This window comes from Enhydra lutris, unplaced genomic scaffold, assembly GCF_002288905.1.
Source record: "Enhydra lutris kenyoni isolate GAN:26980312 unplaced genomic scaffold, ASM228890v2 scaffoldscaffold9, whole genome shotgun sequence".
Taxonomy (NCBI): domain Eukaryota; kingdom Metazoa; phylum Chordata; class Mammalia; order Carnivora; family Mustelidae; genus Enhydra; species Enhydra lutris.
In genome coordinates, this window is record NW_019154093.1 from 18246549 (window position 1) to 18268298 (window position 21750).

At 48.3% G+C, this 21750-nt stretch overlaps 1 protein-coding gene across 1 annotated transcript in view; it reads right to left on the bottom strand.

The window, feature by feature from the left end:
- LOC111142830 (ATP/GTP binding protein like 4) overlaps window positions 1-21750 on the bottom strand; it is a 1494143-nt gene that overhangs the window by 117032 nt on the left and 1355361 nt on the right. The window contains exon 7 of the mRNA XM_022496154.1: window positions 1899-1988. Within this exon, the coding sequence (XP_022351862.1) occupies window positions 1899-1988 (90 nt within the window). The remainder of the gene's footprint in view (window positions 1-1898; window positions 1989-21750) is intronic.

The window sequence follows — 21750 nt, forward strand, 5'->3', positions numbered from 1 at the left end:
GAGTTTACAAAGCAGGTTACCTACAGCATCTCAGAGCACCCTGGGGAAGGGGGTGACGTCCGTTCTAAGTGTCTGCTGAGTGCCCGGCACGGGACTGGGTGTGTGTTTGCAGGCGTCCTACCCCAGCTTCATGGCAGCCTTTGCAAATAGGTATTGATATCCTAATTGATTTTATGTTGAAGGAAACTGAAATCACACTGCTAGGAAGTGGCAGAGCCAATGTTTGACCCTAAGACTCTCTGATGGCAAATTGCCAGATACTTCCATGATAATCCGCAGTCTCCCTCAAGTCATATTATTTCTATGGGTTTTGTGTTTTTTTTAAAAATCCCTTTGACCTTGAAGGTCATTTGGGGACTAAAAGGAGATAAATTACTTAACTTCTCCAAACTTACATAATTGTATATAAGAATACGGTTAACATTAATTTCTATGATGTAGAAAAATTAATATAATTAAAATAAATTATATTAATGAAAATAAATAATAAAAATAAAATAAAATATGTAAAGTGCTTAGAACCATGCTTGGCACATAGATAGTATCACATATTTAATATATGATATATGCACTAGATAGGTAAAAATGCAAGTGTATTGGTGAGAATGTGGGACAGTGGGAACGCTCAGGCATTGCTGGTGGCAGTGTAAAGGTCTCAGAGAAAAACCTGCGGAGATCACACAAGTCCTGTGACCTTCCATGTTATATACCTGGAAAAGCATCTGCACGTAGGCACAAAGCAACGTACATGAGGATGTCTGTATCAGCTCTGTCCATAAGAATAAACACTGTAAACAAATGAATTGTCCGGGAGAACAGACAGAGAAGTTGAGGCGCCTGTCAGACATGGGCTAGGGTACCTGGTGAAAAGAAGTGAACTCCAGCCACACCCACCACCACGGATATTGGGTGAAAACAAGGGCCAGGGTACACAGAGTGATACTGTTTTTTAACTTTATCAAAAAGCTAAAAAAACACGTGAAACAAAACCCTAGATGGTTTAGGAATGCTTATATGTACAGTAAAACTATTGAGAAAGATAACAAAATACAAACTCCCAGCTACCTGTGGGAGGAGGAAGGGAGAAGGGAGGACAAAGGATTGAAAAGGAATAGATAATAGTCTTCTTCTGAAGCTGGTGAGTACCCTGGCATTCATTAAATTGTTATTTGTGTATTATTTATTGAATATACTTCTTTGTTCACTAATTGAATATATACGTATATATACACATGTATGCATATAGTCGACTAAACATATATTTTATGTGGGCTAAATATTTAGTAGCAAATGACAATGCAATTATAAAGAGGTATATTTGAGATGAAAAATTGTATCTCATTTACCTCTGGTTGTCTGATACAAAGCATGTTTCCTTGCTCATAGTAGGTATTTCAAAAGTTGTTTGTTAAGTGAATGATTGAATAAATGAGTGAATAGATATCTTCTAATCCTTATCGCCTCACTTCCTGCACTCCTACCCATATACACATTGGCCTGGGGCCAGATTTCTTAATTTGATAAACCACTGGAGAGAAGAAAACCCAGGCTAGGGAGTGTAGATGATGCCATATGGCTTATCCTCATCATGACACATAGGACAGAACTCCATTCAGCCCTGCCCATCTATCCATCCAACCATCCAACCATCCAACCATCCATCCATGCATCCATCCATCCATCCATCCCTCTATTCATTCTTCCACTAATACATGTAGTTAGTAAACATTTATTGAAAGAAATACTAATGGAGATCAAGTGTAACCTCTTTAGAAGCAATGTAAATTCATATCCAAGATAATGACTCTGCATATGACCACACTGTCCCAGAGGCCATCATGGTGCCCCAGTTGGGTGTGGGGGGAGGCACAGAATGCCCACGAGATTTTGCAACTCACCTTGGCACACAAATGAAGAGGGTGTTTCCCCTGGGTGCACTCGTCCCGTGATGAACACTACCTTCTGCTCTGCCCCTTCCCGAAGGTTGTCTGTAAGAAAAAATGGAAGGCGGTTGCTCAGGAGAACAGGGAAAGCTGGGACTGGGAGTTGGTATGTGGGAGAGAGGGGCAGGGAATGGACTGGGTGCTTTACATTCATTTCTTAAATCAATGGGTTAGAATCATTAAGGCCCAGCCATTGCTGACTAATTAAATTATGTCCCCAACTACCCAATATTAAAAGACTACATTCCTATTGGTGTAATTGATCATGTTAATATTACAATCATCTGTAGATGTCATGAGTGAAGCCAAATCTCAGATCCACTGATCGTGACCCTAGGCAAGTTGTGCATGCCTTCTGAGTTTTGATTTGCTAATCTATACATGTGGAGAGTATTAGTGATTAAACAAGCTTACACATTGCCTAGGACACAGTAAACACTCAGTAAATAATGGAGAAAAGAAATTAGCTGTTTCTCTTAGTCACAGTAGCAGCTACCATTTAATTAGTGCCTTGTGCGTCAGGGACATACTATACATAGAGTTCTACAGAAACGTGTGTAGTTAATATTCCTTTTATAGAGGCAGACACTGATGCTCAGAGAGGTTACATAACTTGTCCAAAGTTACACAGCTAATAGGCGTGGGTCGAGCTGAAATGAGAACTCAAGCCCTTGTTTGGCCTTGATGAAGTAACAGGGACCAGATTTCCTTTTCAACTTAAGCAACAAAATAATCGACACATATACAAAACAACTGTTCTCAGACAAGAGGCAGTGCCAGACTCATATATGGAAAAAAGGGCACAAATGAAGTTTGCCTTGCCTCTTTGCCTGGAGGCCCAATCCTGACCAAAGAACAGAGAGAGGTATCTTGAGCAGACCATGGAAATCTCACTGAGATTAAGCTTCAGAGAGTCTGAAGCAGGTGGTAGTTGGGGGGAAACTGCACATTCCAGAGTAGACAGAGCTCTGCGGAAAAAGAATCCCAGAAATCTGTCAAGGAGTCCTTAAAAGTGTTTGCAGGGTCTCAAGATGTGCATGCAGAGGGTGAACTCCACGATGCCGTGTAGAAATGACCGGAGAGCTGTGAACTGTGCAGGTGTTGGCTCACACAGGGCTAAGAGTCATTGGAATTCCCACCACCAAAGTGGTAGTCCTCACTGACCATTCAGGGCATTCAGGAGAGAGCCCAGAAGGGCCATGTCTTAGTGATGGGGCTAAACTACTCTAGACTCATTCTAATAACATTTGAAAATCACGAAAGGATCGAAGTGGACAAAAGAGACTTAACTGCTTGTCATATAAAGTGCAACTCTCTTTGAGGAAAGACAAAATCCAGACGCTTGACAATGTACAATTCAGTCTCCAGCACCCAATAAGAATCACTAGACACGCAAAGTAGTAGGAAAATATGGTCCAAAATCAGAGCCTGAGCTTTTTCTGCTTCTACAGAAATCTCATTCATATAATAAGGTTTAGCTATTGTGCAAAGAGATTATTAGATAAAAGCAGGGGCCAAGAGTGATATTCCCAGAAGGAAGGGGCAAGAGGGTACTTAGTCCCTGGCCAAGGAAGGCCAAATCAACCCAGAACAGAACCACAATCAGAAGGAAGTCAGAAATCAACACTGAGAGAAGCTGGGTTAAAGAATAATACCTTCTGGGGCGCCTGGGTGGCTCAGTGGGTTAAGCCTCTGCCTTCGGCTCGGGTCATGATCTCAGGATCCTGGGATCGAGCCCCACATTGGGCTCTCTGCTCTGCGGTGAGCCTGCTTCCCCCTCTCTCTGCCTGCCTCTCTGCCTACTTGTGATCTCCCTCTCTCTCTCTGTCAAATAAATAAATAAAATCTTAAAAAAAAAAAAGAATAATACCTTCTATGTTGGAGGATGATCTGGAGGGAGAGTGGAGGCAGAAATAATTAACAGGCTTTTTACTTCTGAATTGCTTAGGACAGGTTATTTTGAATGTGGTTTATGATCTCAACTGTTGATGCACCAAAGTCAGGGACCATATATATATGTCTATATATAGATATATAATTTTTATATATATGTATTTTATATAAAATATACAAAATATAAATATATATTTAAATATATTTAAAATACTTAAATATAAATAGATTTAAATATAAATAAATATATTTAAATATTTTAAATATATATTTATATTTTATATATTTTATAGATATAATAATATATTTTATGTATATAAACTTTATTAAGCCCGATTCTCATATATATATATTCTCATATATGTATGTGTGTATATATATATATGCATATATATATATATATTTATATAAATTTTGTTAAGCCTGATTCTAAAGGCTTGGAACTTGCTCCGTCTACTGGCGTGACCGGTACTAAGGTTACTGCTTCCCTAAAATAGGCCTCTGAGAGGCAGCAAGAAATACAATGGAGCCAATATTCATTTCTTTTTTTTTTTCTTCCCCAAAATATGTTCTCGAGAACTCACCCTATGCTCAGTTATGTGCTAGACACCTTTAGGAACAAAGGGAGAGAGAAGTTTATGGTTTAAAAGAGGAGTTAGACACCTGAATATTTTTTAGACTGAATGCAAGCTCCTTCAGGGAGAAGCAGCGATTTTCATGGTTATTTTTAATACCATTCCCAGGACCCTGTGTGAAATAGCTGCTCGGGAATTGGCTATCAAATTAAAATATACTCATGTAGGTATGGCTTAGATAAAAGTCATTTAATCTTCTCACACCTCTGTGAAGTGGACAGTACGAAACCCATTTTATAGGCAAAGGGACTGAAGTTCACAAAAGGAGGGGACATGCCCAAGGTCACCCGGCTCCCGGCCTAGGATCCCTCTCGCTAGCCTGTCTCCTCCTGGATCGACTAGCAACAATGTCAGATCCCATGCCTGCATTTCCACCTATAATGTGCATAAGAGAGTTTGTTTCTATCCCTTCTAGCTGGTGGAAGTTGAGCTATTGCCTTTGTATTTATATTGTTTTTTCACTTACAAAACAAAAAGTGAAATGCCACCAAGCCCTTTTAAAAAACAGTAACACTGACCCCATCTATCCCCGCCATCCAGAAATGATAAATAGCATTGCTGAGGCCCTCGGTGAACGCTACCTTTATGGATGTCTCCCCTGGCCTGGTATCAACTCAATCGCATTCAGTGCTCTGCTGACCACAGAGAAATGCAAAATGGGCATTCTATTTGCACACTAATTTTACTGAGCCCCTGCGTCTTCATAAAATGATAACACGGGGCTAATAAAAATCAAGCATCTCGGGTGCTAATATAAGCAAATGTTGATGCAGGCAGGTAACAAATTGCTTTGTCATTTAAGAGGCTGTAAAAGAGCATTATAATCATCTTTAGGCAAAATGGATGGGTCGCCTTTGCTTAGCTTTTAGCTTTCATTTGCAAAATCAATTTAAGGTAATGTAGCTGCTCTGAGGTGGTGTGACATGGGACACCTCCCCCCAACTCACCCCCCACCCCCCGCCACCCTGTCACCGCATCTCCAGACTCACGCAAAGCCAATTAAACATGTTCTTGGAGGAGGGGTGATGGAGGAAGTATGCTTGAACAAAGCCAGGGTGGAAAGCAGCTGAACAATGAAACCAAGAGCAACTCATAAGCAGTGATGAAATTGGAAGTTCATTGAGAGGGACATGCTCAAGGATACGAGGGCACACTCATGAGAAACCAGATAGTTAAGGTGTTTGAAGCCAAATGTACTTTGTGTAGCATCCCACCACACATACACACCCTTTTGCCATTATACGCCTCTATCATCCACTATTTCCTTATTTATAAAATATTTATCAAACACATACAGGGTAGCCAGGCACTACCTACTATTACCTTCATTTTACAGAAAACCAAGGCCAAGAGACATTAAATGACTCACTTTAGTTCTCCCAGCCCAGGAAGGGCAGCGTGAGGCCCCACCCAGGCAGTCTGACTCCACCGGTGTCCTTAAACCCCACGCTACTCTGCTTCTTGTGAAGGAGGACTACAACAGTAACCAGTTACGAGAGCAACCAAGTGATATTTGTTCAGTACTTACTCTGTGCCAGGCACTTCACATCTATCACCTTGGTTAACTGTCATAGTGACCCAATGAAACATCTATTATGCCTACCCCTATTTTATAGATGAGGAAATTGAGATCTAGAAAGGTGAACAACACGTCTACACCTGCATGAGTGGCGCGTGTGGGGGCCAAGATGAAACCCCAGGTCTTATGAATCTCAAATACATGCTCTTCATACCTCTTGGAGATTAAATAGGGTTCATGGGGTGGTTTTAAAAATACATCCACAAATTCTTCTTTGTGAATCTCTTCCCTTCGAGGGGTGGAGATGAAACCCTTTCCCTTCAGCATGGGCTGGACAGACAGGCTTGCTCTAGCAAAGAGCATACTGGTGGGAGGGTGGTGAAGGCAGGTCACTCTTTTGAGATTAGGCTATAAAAAGATGGTGGTTTCCATCTTGGGAGCTGTCTCTCTCTCCTTCATCGCTCACACTGAGGAATCCGACTGCCATGATTTAACACTCAGGTAGCCTGTGGAGCCCTCACCTGTCTGGTCAGGAACTGAAGTACCCAGGAACAGAGGCCAGCCAAAACCATGTGAGCAAGTTTGGAAGGGTATCCTCCAGTCCCACATGACCACAGCCCCGGCACCATCCTCCAACCTCCTGAGCCAGGGCTGTCTAGTGGAACCGTCCCTGCCCTCCTGGCCCAAAGAAACTGGGAGATGATAAGTCATTGTTCTAAGATCCTGAATTCTAAAGGAAGTCGTCAGGCAGCAACAGATTAATGAATCCCCCTGGAGATGGCCAAAGAAACTTTGCGTCTTACCTATGGATGCCCAGCCTAAGTAAGACCAGAGCCGTAACCCTAGTGTCAACATGGAGGGAGAGCCTTAATGGATCAGGTCAGTCATCAGTGGACCTGTGGCTGCTGTAGGTGCTGGAAGATGCTGAGAGGCCCCACAGAGCACTAGTTGGGACCTCTGAGGACAAAAGACTCCCAGAAGTTCATGTGGTCAGTGTGGTTTCCCTTGTCTTCTCTGACGGCAATTCTGACAGTAAGTTGTCCTAGGGAGTGAGCTGTTCTGTGGAGGAGGAAGGGGTGGAGAGCCAGAAGGAGAACGTGGAATGTTGCAAAAGGAAAAGGATTTTTTTCCCTCCAGATCTAAGCCTTTGCCATTTTCTTGACTTCATGATCCCTGACGGCCATCATGAAGGCAAGAAAAGATCTTCCGACTGGTTTCCAAGCCAAACAGGTTGCCTTGTTTTCTCAAATACTCTCCAGGCCCCAAACAGATCCATACTACCATGAAGCCAGAGAAAAAGACATCCTGTCAGCAGTACCAGCACAGTTCGCTGGCACCTGCTTGCGGGCCCGCTCAGGACAAGAACGGCCTCGTTCCTAGTCTCCGTGTGCCGGCACCATCTGTGCCAGTCCACCCCTCACCCAGCCACAAAAGCCATCTTCCTAAAGTGCAAATGGGAGCCTACCACTGCCCCTGCCTGCAACCTTTCAGCAACTCTGTGCTGTCCTAGGGCAAGTCTAGCCTCCTGGGTGTGGCTCCCCTCATGTCTAGTAGCTGGTGGCCGCTCCCGGCTCCAGCCCTTCCCCAGGCCCCAGCCTCAACCACCTCCCAGCGGCGTCGTGAGCATGAAGGCTCTCCCACACCTCCACGCTCGGGTACACGTTTTTCTCTCTGCTTGCAATGGCCGCCCCCATCTCATCTGTCTGGCTTACTCCTACTCAGCCTTCCAGACTCTGCTCAGATGTGCCTCCTCCAAGGAGGGAGAGATGGAGCTCATGGACTTGTTCTGGGCCACGCCTGGCGTTAATGTGCTAGATCTGATCTCCTCAGCACAATAGTTTTGACTTTCCCCTATAAAATATGGCACGTTGAAGGTAAGGCACAGCTGTCATTCTGCTGTTGGTACTGATGGCAAGGAGCGAACAGGAGCTGGGAATGATAGTGAGAACACGCTCAAGGAGCAGAATTTCTTATGCATACGTTTATGAGAAAATGTGGTCTGGGAGACATCGACAGAGCTTCCTTGGAGAACCCGTGAATACATCTGGGTAGAGAGTAGACTAGATGAAGGGCAAAGACATCCAGGGCCAAATCAGCCAGGCTGACTGATGGTGAATCCCACAGGAGGGGAGGGGAGGATGAGGGACACTGAGAAAGACACTGGCCCCTGTGTTGCTTCTGTCCCCTGAGGGAGTCCAGACCTGCTGGCTTTCCAGGCAGAGGGACCAGGGCTCCTCTCCAGGCCCCACAGATTATGGTCCGCGAGGCTTCTGGAAAATTACTTACACATTCTGAGCCTCAGTTCCCTACAAAATAAGAATAATAATCCCTAGCTCACAAGGTAAACTTTAAGCAGGAGACTTTAAATCCCTGCCCTATGGCTTTGTCTGTAATAGCATGTCCCATTTATTGAGAGAAAAGCCACAGGAATAGGGTTTCTGTGCACTGTGGATATTTCCAGCAGGCTGTTCGTGTGGGACCCTGTGCCATGCACTGGATGGTGGATCTCTCGTCCGTGCCCACTAGATGCCAGGAGCACTCCTCTCCCCAGGTATGACAATCTAAAATAACTTCAGACATCACCAAATGTCCAACGTCTCCTTAGAGGCAAAATTGCCCCTGGTTTGAATATTTTATAAGCTTCTATAAGTATATTTCACCTTCTTCAGACTGGCCTTGTCACTATCTTCTCAAGTAAACTTTTTTTTTTTTTAAAGATTTTTATTTATTTATTTGGCAGATAGAGATCACAAGTAGGCAGAGAGAGAGGAAGAAGCAGGCTCCCCGCTGAGCAGAGAGCCCGATGCGGGGCTCAATCCCAGGACCCTGAGATTATGACCTGAGCTGAAGGCAGAGGCTCTACCCCACTGAGCCACCCAGGCACCCCTCAAGTAAACTTTTAATCTCCTAGACTTTCTATCTTTTCCCCAACTCCTCCAAAAAGCCTTCCTAGATGCCTCCAGACCATGGGGCCTTCCCTCTCCTGCCCTCTGACCTCACAGAGTTTACCTGGACCCCTGATCTGGTCATAAATCATTTGCTGCCTTGCACAGGCAGGGCCAGAAGCCACAGCTTGGATCTGTGTGGCCCAATGCCAGTATCTGCTCTTCTGGGCCTCTGGGCCATCGTGAGAAAACAAGATGTGGGCAGTTTATTTTCAGTCCTTCCCACTCCCTAGACTCGCTGCCCTCTGGGTCACATTCCCTCAGCTAGGTGCAGCTCTCCCCAGCCTAAACTCTCACAGAGGCGTGGTAGACTCAGGTGTGCTCCAGGGGTAGGTCTCTACCCTCAATGAGAAGGAAGAAGAGAAGGAAGAGTTCCTGACGAGAAAGGAAGCATTAATTCTGGAATTTCAGGCCTTTAGGAAAAGAAGCCTCTCTGGTTTACCTCCTACATCTACAACATATTAAAAACAACCCTTTTGGCTTTAAAAAGCAGTAGGAAGGCCTCTGACTCACAAGAGGCTCGTAGACGCCGTCAGAACTGCAGAGTCTATGGGGTCACTGAGTAGAACATTCTCACTGTGAAGATGAAGGGAGAGGCCCAGAAAGGACAAGTGGCTTGCCCCAGCCTACAGGGCTAGAGACAGGTCAAGCCAGGTCTGCAATCCAGGGCACGGCACTCCAATGCCCAGGCAGCCTCCTCTCATGACACCAGGCTGCCTTCAGCAATGTCTCTTCAGGTTGGTGCCTGGAAAGTGCCCTATGGAGGCCTGTCAGGGGAGTGAAGGAAAGCCGAAAAGCTAGGGGCCTAAATACAGAGTGTGAGGGCCAGCTGTCACCTTCACATTCACCTTGACAGAGTAGCAGCACTCCGCTCAGGTGGCTGCTGCTGGGCTAGGAAGTTTAGAGAGCCTCCTTGCCCCGGGCTGGCACTCCAGGCCTGGAAAGAGGTACACTTGCAACCTTCAGGAATAGGCTAATAGCAGGAAGGCTCTCCCTGCCACCATCTCTCTTGGTCCCAGTACCCTCCAAGGGCCTCCAGAAGGTCAGAACCAGACCTGCCCACTCTGACTTCCTGCTGAAACAGGAAGTTTCCTCCTGGGAAACAGGAAGGGGACTCTGAGACATCCCGTGGGAGATTTACTGGGAATTGCTCTTGTGAGAGCACACTTGTGAGAGTGGGAGTTACACAGGATTGGGGCAATCTCTGTGGTGATATCGATCAATCCCACGGGGAGCTCTGGGCCAGAAGGGCCGTTCACGGTTGTTCTAGGAGGCAGTGGGGCTGGCCCTGTGTCTTGCATTGACTAGATATCTGTAGGGCAAGGGTGTAAACTCAGGTAAGGCAGCTTCCTTTGGCTGAGTTCAAGTTCCAGCAAGGAAATCAGCTGCAAGATGTTGGCCACCAGCACTCAGGGGAAGTGAGGGAATTGGTCCTGAAGGGAAGCGGGTTGGTGTGCGGTATCTGCTACGCCAGCCTTTAGCTGAAGCAGCTGAGGAGAACAGGGCACACCTGAGGCCCAATAAACAGGAAAGCTGAAGATCTTTTTAGTGCAGTTCTATACAAACGTTCTAACATTGACCAAATGTCAGCCAAGTTTGGGGCTGGACATGAGGACATGGAGACGAACCAGACGCCACCCATGCCAACCAGGAGCTCAAAGTTGGTTGGAGAAGAAAGCTCAAGCCTGGCTTTGCCGTTTGAATGTAAGCTTGAATTCTAGAGTCAGACGGGAGGGTTAAACCCAAGCCCTAGTGCACGTGGCATTGAGCTCTAAGATCATGCATTTCCTCCTCTGCAAAATGAGGATGATACTGACAAGGGATCTTGTAAGAATTCATTGAGGTAATGCACTGGGTCTCTGCACATGAGCTGATGGGTAGTATGTATTCTAAAAATGGGTAAATGACAGGGGATGCCTGGGTGGCTCAGTCGGTTAAGCAACCGACTCTCCGTGTCAGCTCAGGGTCATGAGATTGAGCCCCACGTGGAGCCCCATGTCCGTCTGGCTCTGCACTCAGCAGGAAGTTGGCCTGAGATTCTCTCTCCCTCTCTCTCTGCTGCCCTACCCCCAAAGAATAATACTTTTAAAAAATGGGAACTTACAGACACTTAGAGGTCTCTCGGTCTGACTACCTGGTCTTACAGAGGCAGACACTCGGGTCATTAGACGCTAAGCAACACTAGAGCTATGACTTTGTCTTTTTCACAATTTGTATTCCCAGGACATCACACCCGGAAGGTACTCAATAAATGCTCCAGAAATAGTTGTAGAGTACTCGTAGCTTTTTGGTTGAATGAGCTCACGAAGCTAGAACCGAGGGCCCAGGTTTTCCCCAACACGTGCTCTGCCTTTCCTCTCTCCCAGCCTCTAGAAATTCCTCACCAGATGCAGTTTCAGCTTATTAGCAAATGCAAATTGAATTACGTTGTGCCCTTTTGCAACAAGGACAACAAAAACAGTTTCCCCAGGAAAAGAGGGCGAGAAGAGGTGAAAGCTGGGATGAAAGTCGAAGACAATACATTCTAATCAAACTTGATAAATATGTAAATTAAAACAGCTACACAGCTGGCTTTGACAAATGACTTGTCGGTAATGGATTTTTCCCACAGCAAAGGGGAGAGTTCAGCCTGCCCGCTCCTTTTCCGGGCACCCTGAGCTCCCCGGGGCAGGCAGTGGGATGCTAGGAGGCAGAGCAGAGAGCTAACACTCCCTTTAACGCCGTTTGTGGAGCGCCTGTGGAGCACCTGCTCGCCGCTAGGCTAGCCAAGGAGGGGGAAATTCTCGGTCTCCTACATGAAGGAGCTCAGGGGAAGGCGGGGGAAGGGCCACGCTTACCAGGCTCCACAGGCTGTGTCCTGAGGAGCCAAACCAACCAGCTGTTGAGGAACAGAAATTTCATCCCGCTAGTGGTTCTATTGCCGCCTGGCGGTCTCACCAGCTCAAAAGTGAGCGCCTTTCACTTTTTTCTCTTCTCACAGGACTCCACTCAGGGATGGTGTTCAGAAAAGAAGTTTCCTAGGCTTGCCACAGAGCTCCAAGCAGACCACTTCCTGTGCCCACTCTCATCTCTGTTTTTCCATCTGTACAATTAGCTGTTGGGTATTCCCAGATATGGAATATAAGAAAAAAAAATTAGCTATTGGAGGCAGCTCAGTGGAAGGCCCACATAGCACAGAGCAGAAAGGAGCTGAGGGACTGCAGATCCTTTGCAAAACACAAAACCATTGTCATTGGAAGCCCTAAGCGGGTGTGGGTGTGGGTATCACTTAGCAATAGATAGCCCCAATAATTGTAACAAACACTGACGATTCTAGCAGATTTTCGGATAGTAGTCAGGTAAGGGGCAGTGAAAAAGGAATGGGTTGAAGCAGTTTCTGGGTGCCAGGTACTTTTCAGACATTATGACCCAGGCCTCACCAGACCCAGGGAGAGTTGTCTTATTTTCCTCCTATCACAGGTTGAATACATTGCCCGGGACCGCCCAACAAGCAAGATGCACAGGTGGAATTTTATCTCCTATCTCCTGTGACTCATCTTTCTTCTGACACCTCCAAAGGGAAAAGCGAGTTCTGAGCTATACCAGATGAAAGATGTTATTTTGTGTGTACATGGGGACTTCTGGCTCAAAATACAAATTCCTGAGTTTTTGTAAGAAGTTATCAGAATTGAGGTCCAAAGAGAAATTCAAGGTGAGTGGTTTGCAGGCTTGGAGAGACACTATTACCACAATTTCCTCAAACAGAGAACCAATATTTATGAGTGCTCAAAGTAGCTTCAGGAGAAGAATTTCCTGGGAGTAATGTGATCCATGCCCAGAGATGAAGATCTGTCTTGCCCAATGCTGAAGGAATTCAGATTTGAAGACTGTTCTCTTTTTCCTATTGAGATCTTCATTGACTTGTATAAAAATACCACTTTCAATCTCAAATCCCCACTGGCATCTTTATATAAGCACCGAAAATGCTACTGGGCTTTGGAGATTTCATTTAATGAAGGAAAAGTATTTCTATTAAAGAGTGTAATTTTTTTTTTTCCTCAACACAACATCTTCAGAGGAGCCGGAGAAGTTAGATTGTTCTGGGCCCTGAGAAAACAAACTAACCCATGCCTCACCCATGACATGATTACACGGACTATAAAACGGCAACTGCTAAGGGAGGCAAGGAAGGGTGAATGGTGAGGGGGTAATAATGAGAGTAATCATGATAGACGAGCTCCCACATACCCATGACTTCACAGTTTAGGAAGCACTGTGGCCCTTATGAGGGGGAGGAGGAGAGAGCTGTTGCCACCACTCAAGCTCAGTCCCCTACCTGTGTTGTTTCAACAGCAGTTCTCACCCCTCCCCACCCCTCCTTGGCCCTATAATCCCTTCTCAGGCACCGGAACCAACTGCCCCCCCCAAGCCTGCTTCCCTTTGTCGTGAAGCAGCATTCCACGCCCTAGTCAACCTGGACTGCTGACTCTGACCTGCTTGCCCCCAACCCCACTTCTTACTGCTCCCTCACCTGCTCACCATGCTTCCTCACACTCCTCTTTTCAGTTTCTCTGCCCTGTCTGGGGGGCTCCCCTGGCTTCCAGAAGCTGGCTCCTTACCCCAGGGCAGCAAGAACTCTGTCTTACTAATGGCCACGGACCCAGGTCTAACATGGCCCCAGGAAGACACACACACCGACCGCATACTTGTGGAGTCCACAAAAAACAGCTAACAGGTGTTGAGTGATGGGTGCTGGGGAAGGAGAGGACCATAGAAATAAGACTGAAGTGGTGGCTGAGGGCCACAGATTATCCGAGGTCACACAGCTGGTGACTGGCGAGACCAGAACGGGTGTCTGTAGGGTGAACGATAAAAGCTGTGCTCCTTTGGCCTCCCTGGAGCTCCTCCACCCCCTCAGCGAGGTGAGGAGCCACAGAGTGCAAGGGGGTGGGAGGCACTTCCGTATGGCTGTGCCACTCACTAGCCGTGTGGGCTTGGGCAGGTCAGTCCACGTATGGGTGCCTCAGTCTCCTCATCCATGAAAGGGGAATAATAATAGTAATGATAATCATCATGTTTTTGGGTAGTCGTGAGGACTGGATAAGTTAAAATAAAATACCAGTAATAGTGCTTGTCACATGATAAGCCTTCAGCTAAACGTTTGCTATTCTTTATCATTCAAGAAATATTTCTTGGGCCCAGTCACCCGCTGGCCCCGGAAAGCCTACCTCAGCGCCAGGCAGCAGGGCACCCTCTGCTCTTGGCCCCCCTTGCCCCCTGTGCTGTTAAAGCGATCGCGCATCTGTATAATGGTACCTTGCTTTTAGTCCCTGCCTTTCCTCTCCGGTGACTGAGCTCTTTGGGGGCAGAATCCCTGCCGGGTTCAACTCTTCCTGGAATTCATTCCTTTTCCCCAGAGAAGGGCATTTTGACAGTGTTGTTTTAATGTAAAAAGTTGTGAAATGACTGCATCGAAATGTAAAATGCTTCTGAAAATTAGCAGGTACTGTGTGAAGCAGCCCCCCCACCACCACCACCCATGCCTGAGAAAGATTTGGTCTGCACTCTCCTTCGCTCTCATTTCCTTACCGCCCCTGCTCCCCTCAGTACCAGCCTTGCCCAGGAGCCCATCGAGCCTAGTTTCTCGCCTCCTTCCCTCCCCTCAGCACCCTCGCCAGAAGTCTCCCTAGGGAAGGGGTAAGTTCAGGGTGAGGGGAGGTAGCCCGCAATGTCTCCTTGGCACATTACTTGGCAATGTTTTCTTAAGTAGGCTGAAGGTGTAATGGTTTGTTTCCTTGGCCGTGTCAAAACGTCCCCATATCAAAATGGTTGTGTCAGAGCGGCTGCATCAACGTGGCTGAAACCAAAGGCTGTGCCGAAACGATATAAACTCGGCCAGGAAGCCACCTGGCATGTTGTGGTACATGATAATGGATTCCAAAACATACATCACTGTAAGTGGATTAGCAAGCAATCAGCTACACTGAGCACCAACTCTCCCTGTGGAAATTCCTTTTCGTTCCAGTGAGGATGTTTCCATCACCCTAAGCATCAGAGAAGTTAAGGATGCTGCCTGATGTCACACAGCAGGACAGAGAACAGAGATGATTAGAGCTGAGTATGGTCTCATTAATCTCCCCCATTTTACAGCCAGGACACCAAGAGAGAAAGTGACTTGATCAAGGTCTCACAGAGAATTGGATTTTCACACATTAGATCAGAAACACGTGATCAGTTCTTAAGTAACTTCTCCACGCTGTGCCCTGGACCACAGCCTCACCGCTGGACTCGTGGCACATGTGCAACAGAATGGAACAGGCGCTGACAAAGCTGAGCTAAAGCTCTGACTGCTCGAGTCCTAGGCATGCTACTTGAAAACTGGGTTGGCCAAGTTCTTGGTGAAAAAAGCTTTCGTGTCCAGCTGGGCAGGTTTTCAATATCCCATTAGCCGGGCAGCCCACTGGAGCAGGAAGGCCTCTTGGTGGCCCCGGTCCGCCTGAGGGAAGGCGAACATCCACAGTGTGGGGGCGCCGACGTTTTTGCCTCTATTTCCAGAACTGGTATTTCTGCAGCCTGCTAAAGAAAGAAGCCTCTGCTGACCTGAGTCAGGAAATGATCTAGCCCTACTGTCTTTATGGCTCTATGACTTAGACTGAACAGTCTATCTTGAGTAAAATCAATGATAAAAACTGCATTTACAAGAACAGATTTCCAGAGGGTGTTCAGGGAATGGTGTTATCCTAGGCTAAGGCTTCTCGGATGAACCTGGACCCTGATAGGAACTCTGCCTCGGTTTATCCCTGCGCCACCGGGACTGGAGCTGACCTGGGTTTGAAGCAAGTGACAGAGGGAAGTGAGGAGAGGGATGGCAATCACAGGGCCCAATGAAGGTGGCCTCTGGTGTTGCTGGTTCCAAAAGCCACAGGCACACTGTGGGGCAGACCCTTGTGTCTGGGAAGGCACCGTGGGGGTGGGGGGGGAGAGGTGGAGAAGTGGGGGGATGGGCTGAAGTTGCTGTCAAACACGTGAGGCCTGAGAACTGGTCAAGTTCACATCACGGTCACAAGCAGGGGCATGACAGCAGGGACCCCTCCACCATCTGGACCTGTGACCATGGGCAAGCCACTTTACCTCTCTGGGCCTCCCTCCACCTTCTCGGCTGTAAAATGGGGAATCATAGTGGACTATCTCGTAGTTGCACCCTGAGGAGTCAATGAGCTGGTAATTTGGAAAGCACTCAGTAGTGTCTGCACCCAGTGAAGCCTATCAGTCTTTGTTTGTTGAATAAAGTAAGTAGTGATTAATGATACCCATTCGGGGCTCCAGGCCTGCAGAGGGAGGTGCTCGTAGTTATTTGATACTTCTCTCCAGGTATGTAGGCAAGAAACACATTTTGTTCTCTGGTTCTCAGCCCTGGCTGCATATTAGAACCAACTGGAGAGCTTTTTAGAAATACTGATGCCCGACTCCCATGCCCCCACCCTGCCCCAGCCACATTTCTGGGGACAGAGCTCAAAGGAAATTCTTCTTCCAATGAGTAGTCGCAAGTGAGAAGCCCTAGTCCAGCATGCGACCCAGGGTAGCCAGGCCCTCTGCTCTCTGGCTCTGTCTTACTACACCCTCGCTCTCTCAGACGGTCTCGCAGATCCTCATTCTAAAATACTGTGATCTAGGGGGTTTGGAGGACCTAGGAGGTGGCTTGGCATGGCCGTGACCAGACTACATTGGTCGTCACAAGGAGAGGGTGTGTGAGTGAGTGGACGAGGAAACATGCCTACATCAAGCACATCATTTCCAACAGACACAGTCCCTTCTTGGCAACAGGACAAGATGACTAAGATAATTAGAGGTGTGTGTGGCATCTCCGGGAAATCCTAAAGCTTAGACCAGACAGCTTGGATTTATGGCAGACACAGAGGCCGCGTGCCTGAGAAGGGGAAAAGGCTTTTTTCCAAGGACGAAGGAGGAGGACTAAGACCTTTGCAGCTAGGGATGTGGAGGGCCCCACACATGCATGCCAGGATGTAGAAACAGGTTCCTGGGATGGAAGGAGAAGGGAAATGGGGAAGTTGCCGTAGTTGAACATCTGATCTGTGCAGGCACCAGGGTGCATGCTACTTATCGAATCTCATTCCTTCCCAGCAACTGCCTGGAGGGCAGGTGTTCTGATCCCCATCCTGCAGACCCCACAGGTGGCGAGCGGCTGTGCCAGGATCCGACCCAGGTCACTCTGATTCCAGAACCCCATGCTCTTTCCCCTACGGCTCAGTGCCTCACTCGTTCAGAGCTTCCTGTCCTCATAACCTCCCACACCCAGACCACACCAAGAGTCAGAAGGAAGCAGAAGGGTTGAGAATGACCCAAATCCAGATCCAGAATTCCCACATTCAAGGTCACATCCAGTCTCAGGAGAGTTTGTTCGGGACGCCAGGGTGACAGGGAGATTACTCCCAATTTCCGGAACAAAGAGGCTTACCCTTTGAGAGCTAGTCTATAAGCACAGAGTGAAACAGCATGGGAACTGGCAAAGTCACCATAAAGAGAAGTGGGCCCTCCCAGGACATGGTTGTTGACTGCGTGATACTGAGAACACAGTGAGGAAAACAGGCGTCCGTGAGCTGCCGCACCTCAGGAGCTGTGACAGGTTTGTGACAGGCCTAGCCTATGTCCGTCCAGGGCGAGGGCAACCTGACAGCCGGGAGATGTGAGCCTGCTCAGTGTGGCGGGTGCCACAGTCGGGGGGACTAAACTGGGGGACTGCAGCTCGGACTAGCCATCCCTTAGACCCTGCCCTCTGGCCCCACCTCTGCACTCATGCCGCTGCCTTGGGGATGTCACCCAGCCTCCCCCTGGCTTGCCCTCGTCCATGCTACTTGTCCCTGCTCCCAGCTGGTGAGGGGGGCCAGGGCTCTCACTAAGGACCAAACAGGCCCATAGCCCCCATCTCTTCACTCAAAGGCCTGAGGGGAAAATGCCGCCCATCAGAAAAGTCCCATTCCTTTCCACTCACACATCTTGGGCCTACTTGTGTGTGAGCACTGAGCCCTTGGGGTGAGGAGACAATGTGGTTACGGGGCTGCTCCCCAGAAATGTACCATCTAGGAACCAGGTAACATTATAAAAACAGAAAGCACATTTGCTTTGGGGAAGCCTGGGGACTGAGGAGCGTACACTCCAGCAATCTGCAGAGTTAGAGAAAGATGAGTACTTGTGGAGGATCTGAGAGGTGCTCCTGGACCCACATGTGCCAGTTTGCAAGGCCAGTGTCACAGGCAGACAGCTTCCCCCAGGCTAGCTCTCTCGCTGGGGTCAAGCCCAGACCCCTAAGCACAGCCCGGCTGTGAGCTGAGCTGACGCCGCACTGGGCTGGGACCTCCTGTCTGTCTTTCCTCAGCCCAGCCCCTTGCTGGTTCAGAGTCAAATGAAAGTCTCGCATAGCAGAATTGGTACCCTGTCCTTGCTGGCACGTAGTAGGTGCTTTGTGAATGCTGAAGTGAACAGGGCCAGCCACCCTCTGCTTGCTTGAAAGCCCTGAGTTCATTAGCACCCAGGTGATAAACCTGACTTCCCAAGAAGAAGGCGGGCTTGCTTTTTCAGGGTGCTAATGGGGCAATAACAAGGTGGCAAATGTCTGTTTGTCTTTCCTCTCCTAGAAAGGCCATCTTCTCCCATCCCCACAGCTGCCTTTCAAAGCCCTTCTCTTTAATGCCAGGTGGAGGAGTTCGAGACAGCTATTTGCACTTTCAGTTCTAGAAATCATTACTATTTTAAAACTGCCAGCACCACAGTTTATTAACACACTTACGTTTCCTACCTGCTGCGGGTAAAGGGGAATTTTGTAGTTGAGAACTATTCAAACATGGGGTGGTTTCCCAACTTTTGTTCAAATTCTACTTTCAAATCCCTGCTCTCAGGAGCCTACGGCACGGTGGGGGAGGCGAACATGGACGCTGACAGTGAGAATTCTGAGGGATGGCTGTGTGGACGAAGGGAAGTTCAGGGGACCACTGACTGGGAGCTCTTGGCACAGGCTGGACAGTCCAGTCAGGTCTTAGTGGAGGGGTTCCGGTTCCAGGGCAGTATTTTTGTAGACAGTGGAGAGAACATGAGAGAATCAGAAGACCTGTGCTTAGGGCAGACCTTTCCATCACTTTTAGTTGTCACAATAGTCTGAGGTTAAGCTCAAGGGTCTTTGAGTCAGACAGGCCTGGGTTCAAATCCCAGTTCCGACACCACTTGCTGGGTGGCAATCATCATCCTTAGCATTTTCTGTGTCAGGGAGCGGATGGGTGTCAGGGAAGGGGTGGGCTTTGCAGGCATGCTCAAGGTAAGCAGGGGCACAGTGGGGGGAAGCTGACCTTGTGTGGCTCCCCACCCTTGCACCACACCCCTGCCCTCACTAGTGTGGCAGGTTCCCTTAATGCTCACGGCCACCCTGCCCTAACTCCTGTTACCCGTCCCCTTCACAGTAGGAGAGACCAAGAACCAGAGAGGTTAAGTCATGTGCTCTGGGCTACACAGGTAGCCAACTAGGATGTGACCCCTGAGCTCCGGCAGGATTCAACACGGAGGCCTTGTGCCATGTAGTCCAGTGCCTGGCGTGAGGAAAGAGGTGGCAGCCCAGTGCTGGCAGGATTGGGGCACATGTGAAGGCAGCTGCCGTGGTTGCTACCGTCTTTCAAAACCCAGCTCATGAATCTCTCTGTCCCTGTCCCCTGGTGTGTCCTGCTCAAGCCCTGGCACCACGGCCATCCTCCCACATGCCCCACCTCTCCTGAGCCATGTCACCTCCCCCTTTCCATTCCCTGTCACTGTTCCTGGCTCACCATGAGGCTACAGGCAAGGTTGGCTAAATGGATTGAGAGAAAACAATATTAACCACACCAATTCCCAGAAGGAAACGCTTGCCAAAGATCTTTAGCCTGGACACATCAATATAAAAATGACACAGCTATAATTTGCTTTCAGATTCAAACTGGGAAGGTGAACTTTGACCCCGTCAAAAAATGAGAACAAATTAAATTGAAACACAAAGTCATTTCCCCTGTTCCAGGGCTCCGGATTTCTAATAACGTGCAGCACAGCTTGGAGGCCCGTAAGGGGGTCTGTGAGGTTGGTGCTGCTACCTCGCAGACGGAGCCGCGCTCAGGAGAGCGCCTGCCGTCCATTTGTTTTTTTTCTTTCCTGGGATGTATTGTGCTTCATATGCTATCTAGGTCCATGGATAAGAGCAGTCCCAAGCAGTTAGGAAAAAAAAACAAAACAAAAAAACAAAACAATAATTACTAGAAGCTGATCTTGCACAAAAGAACACACAAGACAGCCCTCAGCACAGTCACTCATCCACTCTGACCCAGAGGGGATGGGACGGTAAACACAGCGGCCCTGGGGGAGAGGAGAGGGGAGGCTCCTTGTGGGGAAGCAGAGGCCTCTGTCCCCCGCCCCATCCCTGATAGCTCTCACTGCACTCAGAGACTTGGCAGTGCAGCTGGGAAACGTGGATGTGGAGACAGCAGTGAGGGACAGAGACCTCATTCAGGTAATGGCAGGGCAATCAATAGGGGCTGAGTAGGTTACAAAGGAAACTGACTTGGAGCAGAAGGTGACAGTGCTCCCTGGGCTCAGGTCTGTCAGGAGGTGGCCACCTCTCCTGCTTGGGGATGTAAGGAAGGGGTCACGCTCTTCAAACTACTGATTTCCAGACTTGCAAGGGTGAGAATCCCCCGGTGTCCTTGTTAAAATGACAGGTTTCCTGGACCCCTACTCAAGACTCACTGAATTAGAATCTGCAGCAAAGTGCCTGGCGATCTATACCTTTTTTTAAACTAGTGCCCTGGGTGCTTCTTATGATTGGACAGTTTTGGAAATTACTGGAGCACTAACACTTCCCTTATTGGAGCCTTTGGAATACAGCCTGGCCTTGGAGAAGTCACATTCCTTCTCTAAGCTTCCATTTCCACGTCTGTACCATGGGGACGGGGATCCCTGCCTCTCGGGGCTGTACTGCATCTGAGGAAGTGTAAGAAGCATGTCAAGTGTGTAGACAGGGCCTGGCACTTAGGAGATGTGCAGGGTGTGAAGTCTCACCCTTGTATGCATGAGAAGGCTGCTGTCCTCCAAACCAGTGCCCCCAGTGGTGCCAAGAATCCCTCTTCCAGTTCTCAAGTTTCTGGCTAATGGCCACTACAGAGCCTGGGCCTCCACCAACCCCACTCCCCAGGGGTGCTATCTAGTTCCCGCCCCCTCCAAGGAGCCAGTCCCATGAGGCTTCAGAGCCTTCCCCAGTGCTGGACATCAGGACACAGGCTTCCTTGGGGGAGCTCTGCTAGGGAGGCTGGGGTGGAGGTGACCTTCCAAGTCCTTGACAGAATCAGCCTGTGTCTTCCAGATTTCCACTCCCCATCTCCAAGGCTCCCACCAGGGCTCCTGATACTCTCACAACAGTAGGCCCAGTCTGGGAAGAGTGACTCTCACCTCTGAGTGGGCCTTGGGGCGTGAGTTCCCTCCCTGTTCATGTAAGTCTGCAAGAAATAGGGTTAATGGGGTGAAGAGATGCTGGCCACAGGGCTGTATCTGGGCTGAATTATGTCCAGAATTTGTATGGTGAAGTCCTAACTCCCAGGACCTCAGAATGTGACTGTATTTGGAGAAAGTCACAAGGAGAAATTTCAGACAAAATGAGGTCTTACGTAATCCAAAGCCCGGTGTCCTTATGGGAAGAGGTGGTGGGGACACAGCCCTGCCCAGAAGGAACAGCACGTGAGGACAGAGAGAAGACAGCCATCCACAAGCCCAGGGGAGAGGCCCTGTGGCACCAGAGATCTAATCTCAGCCTA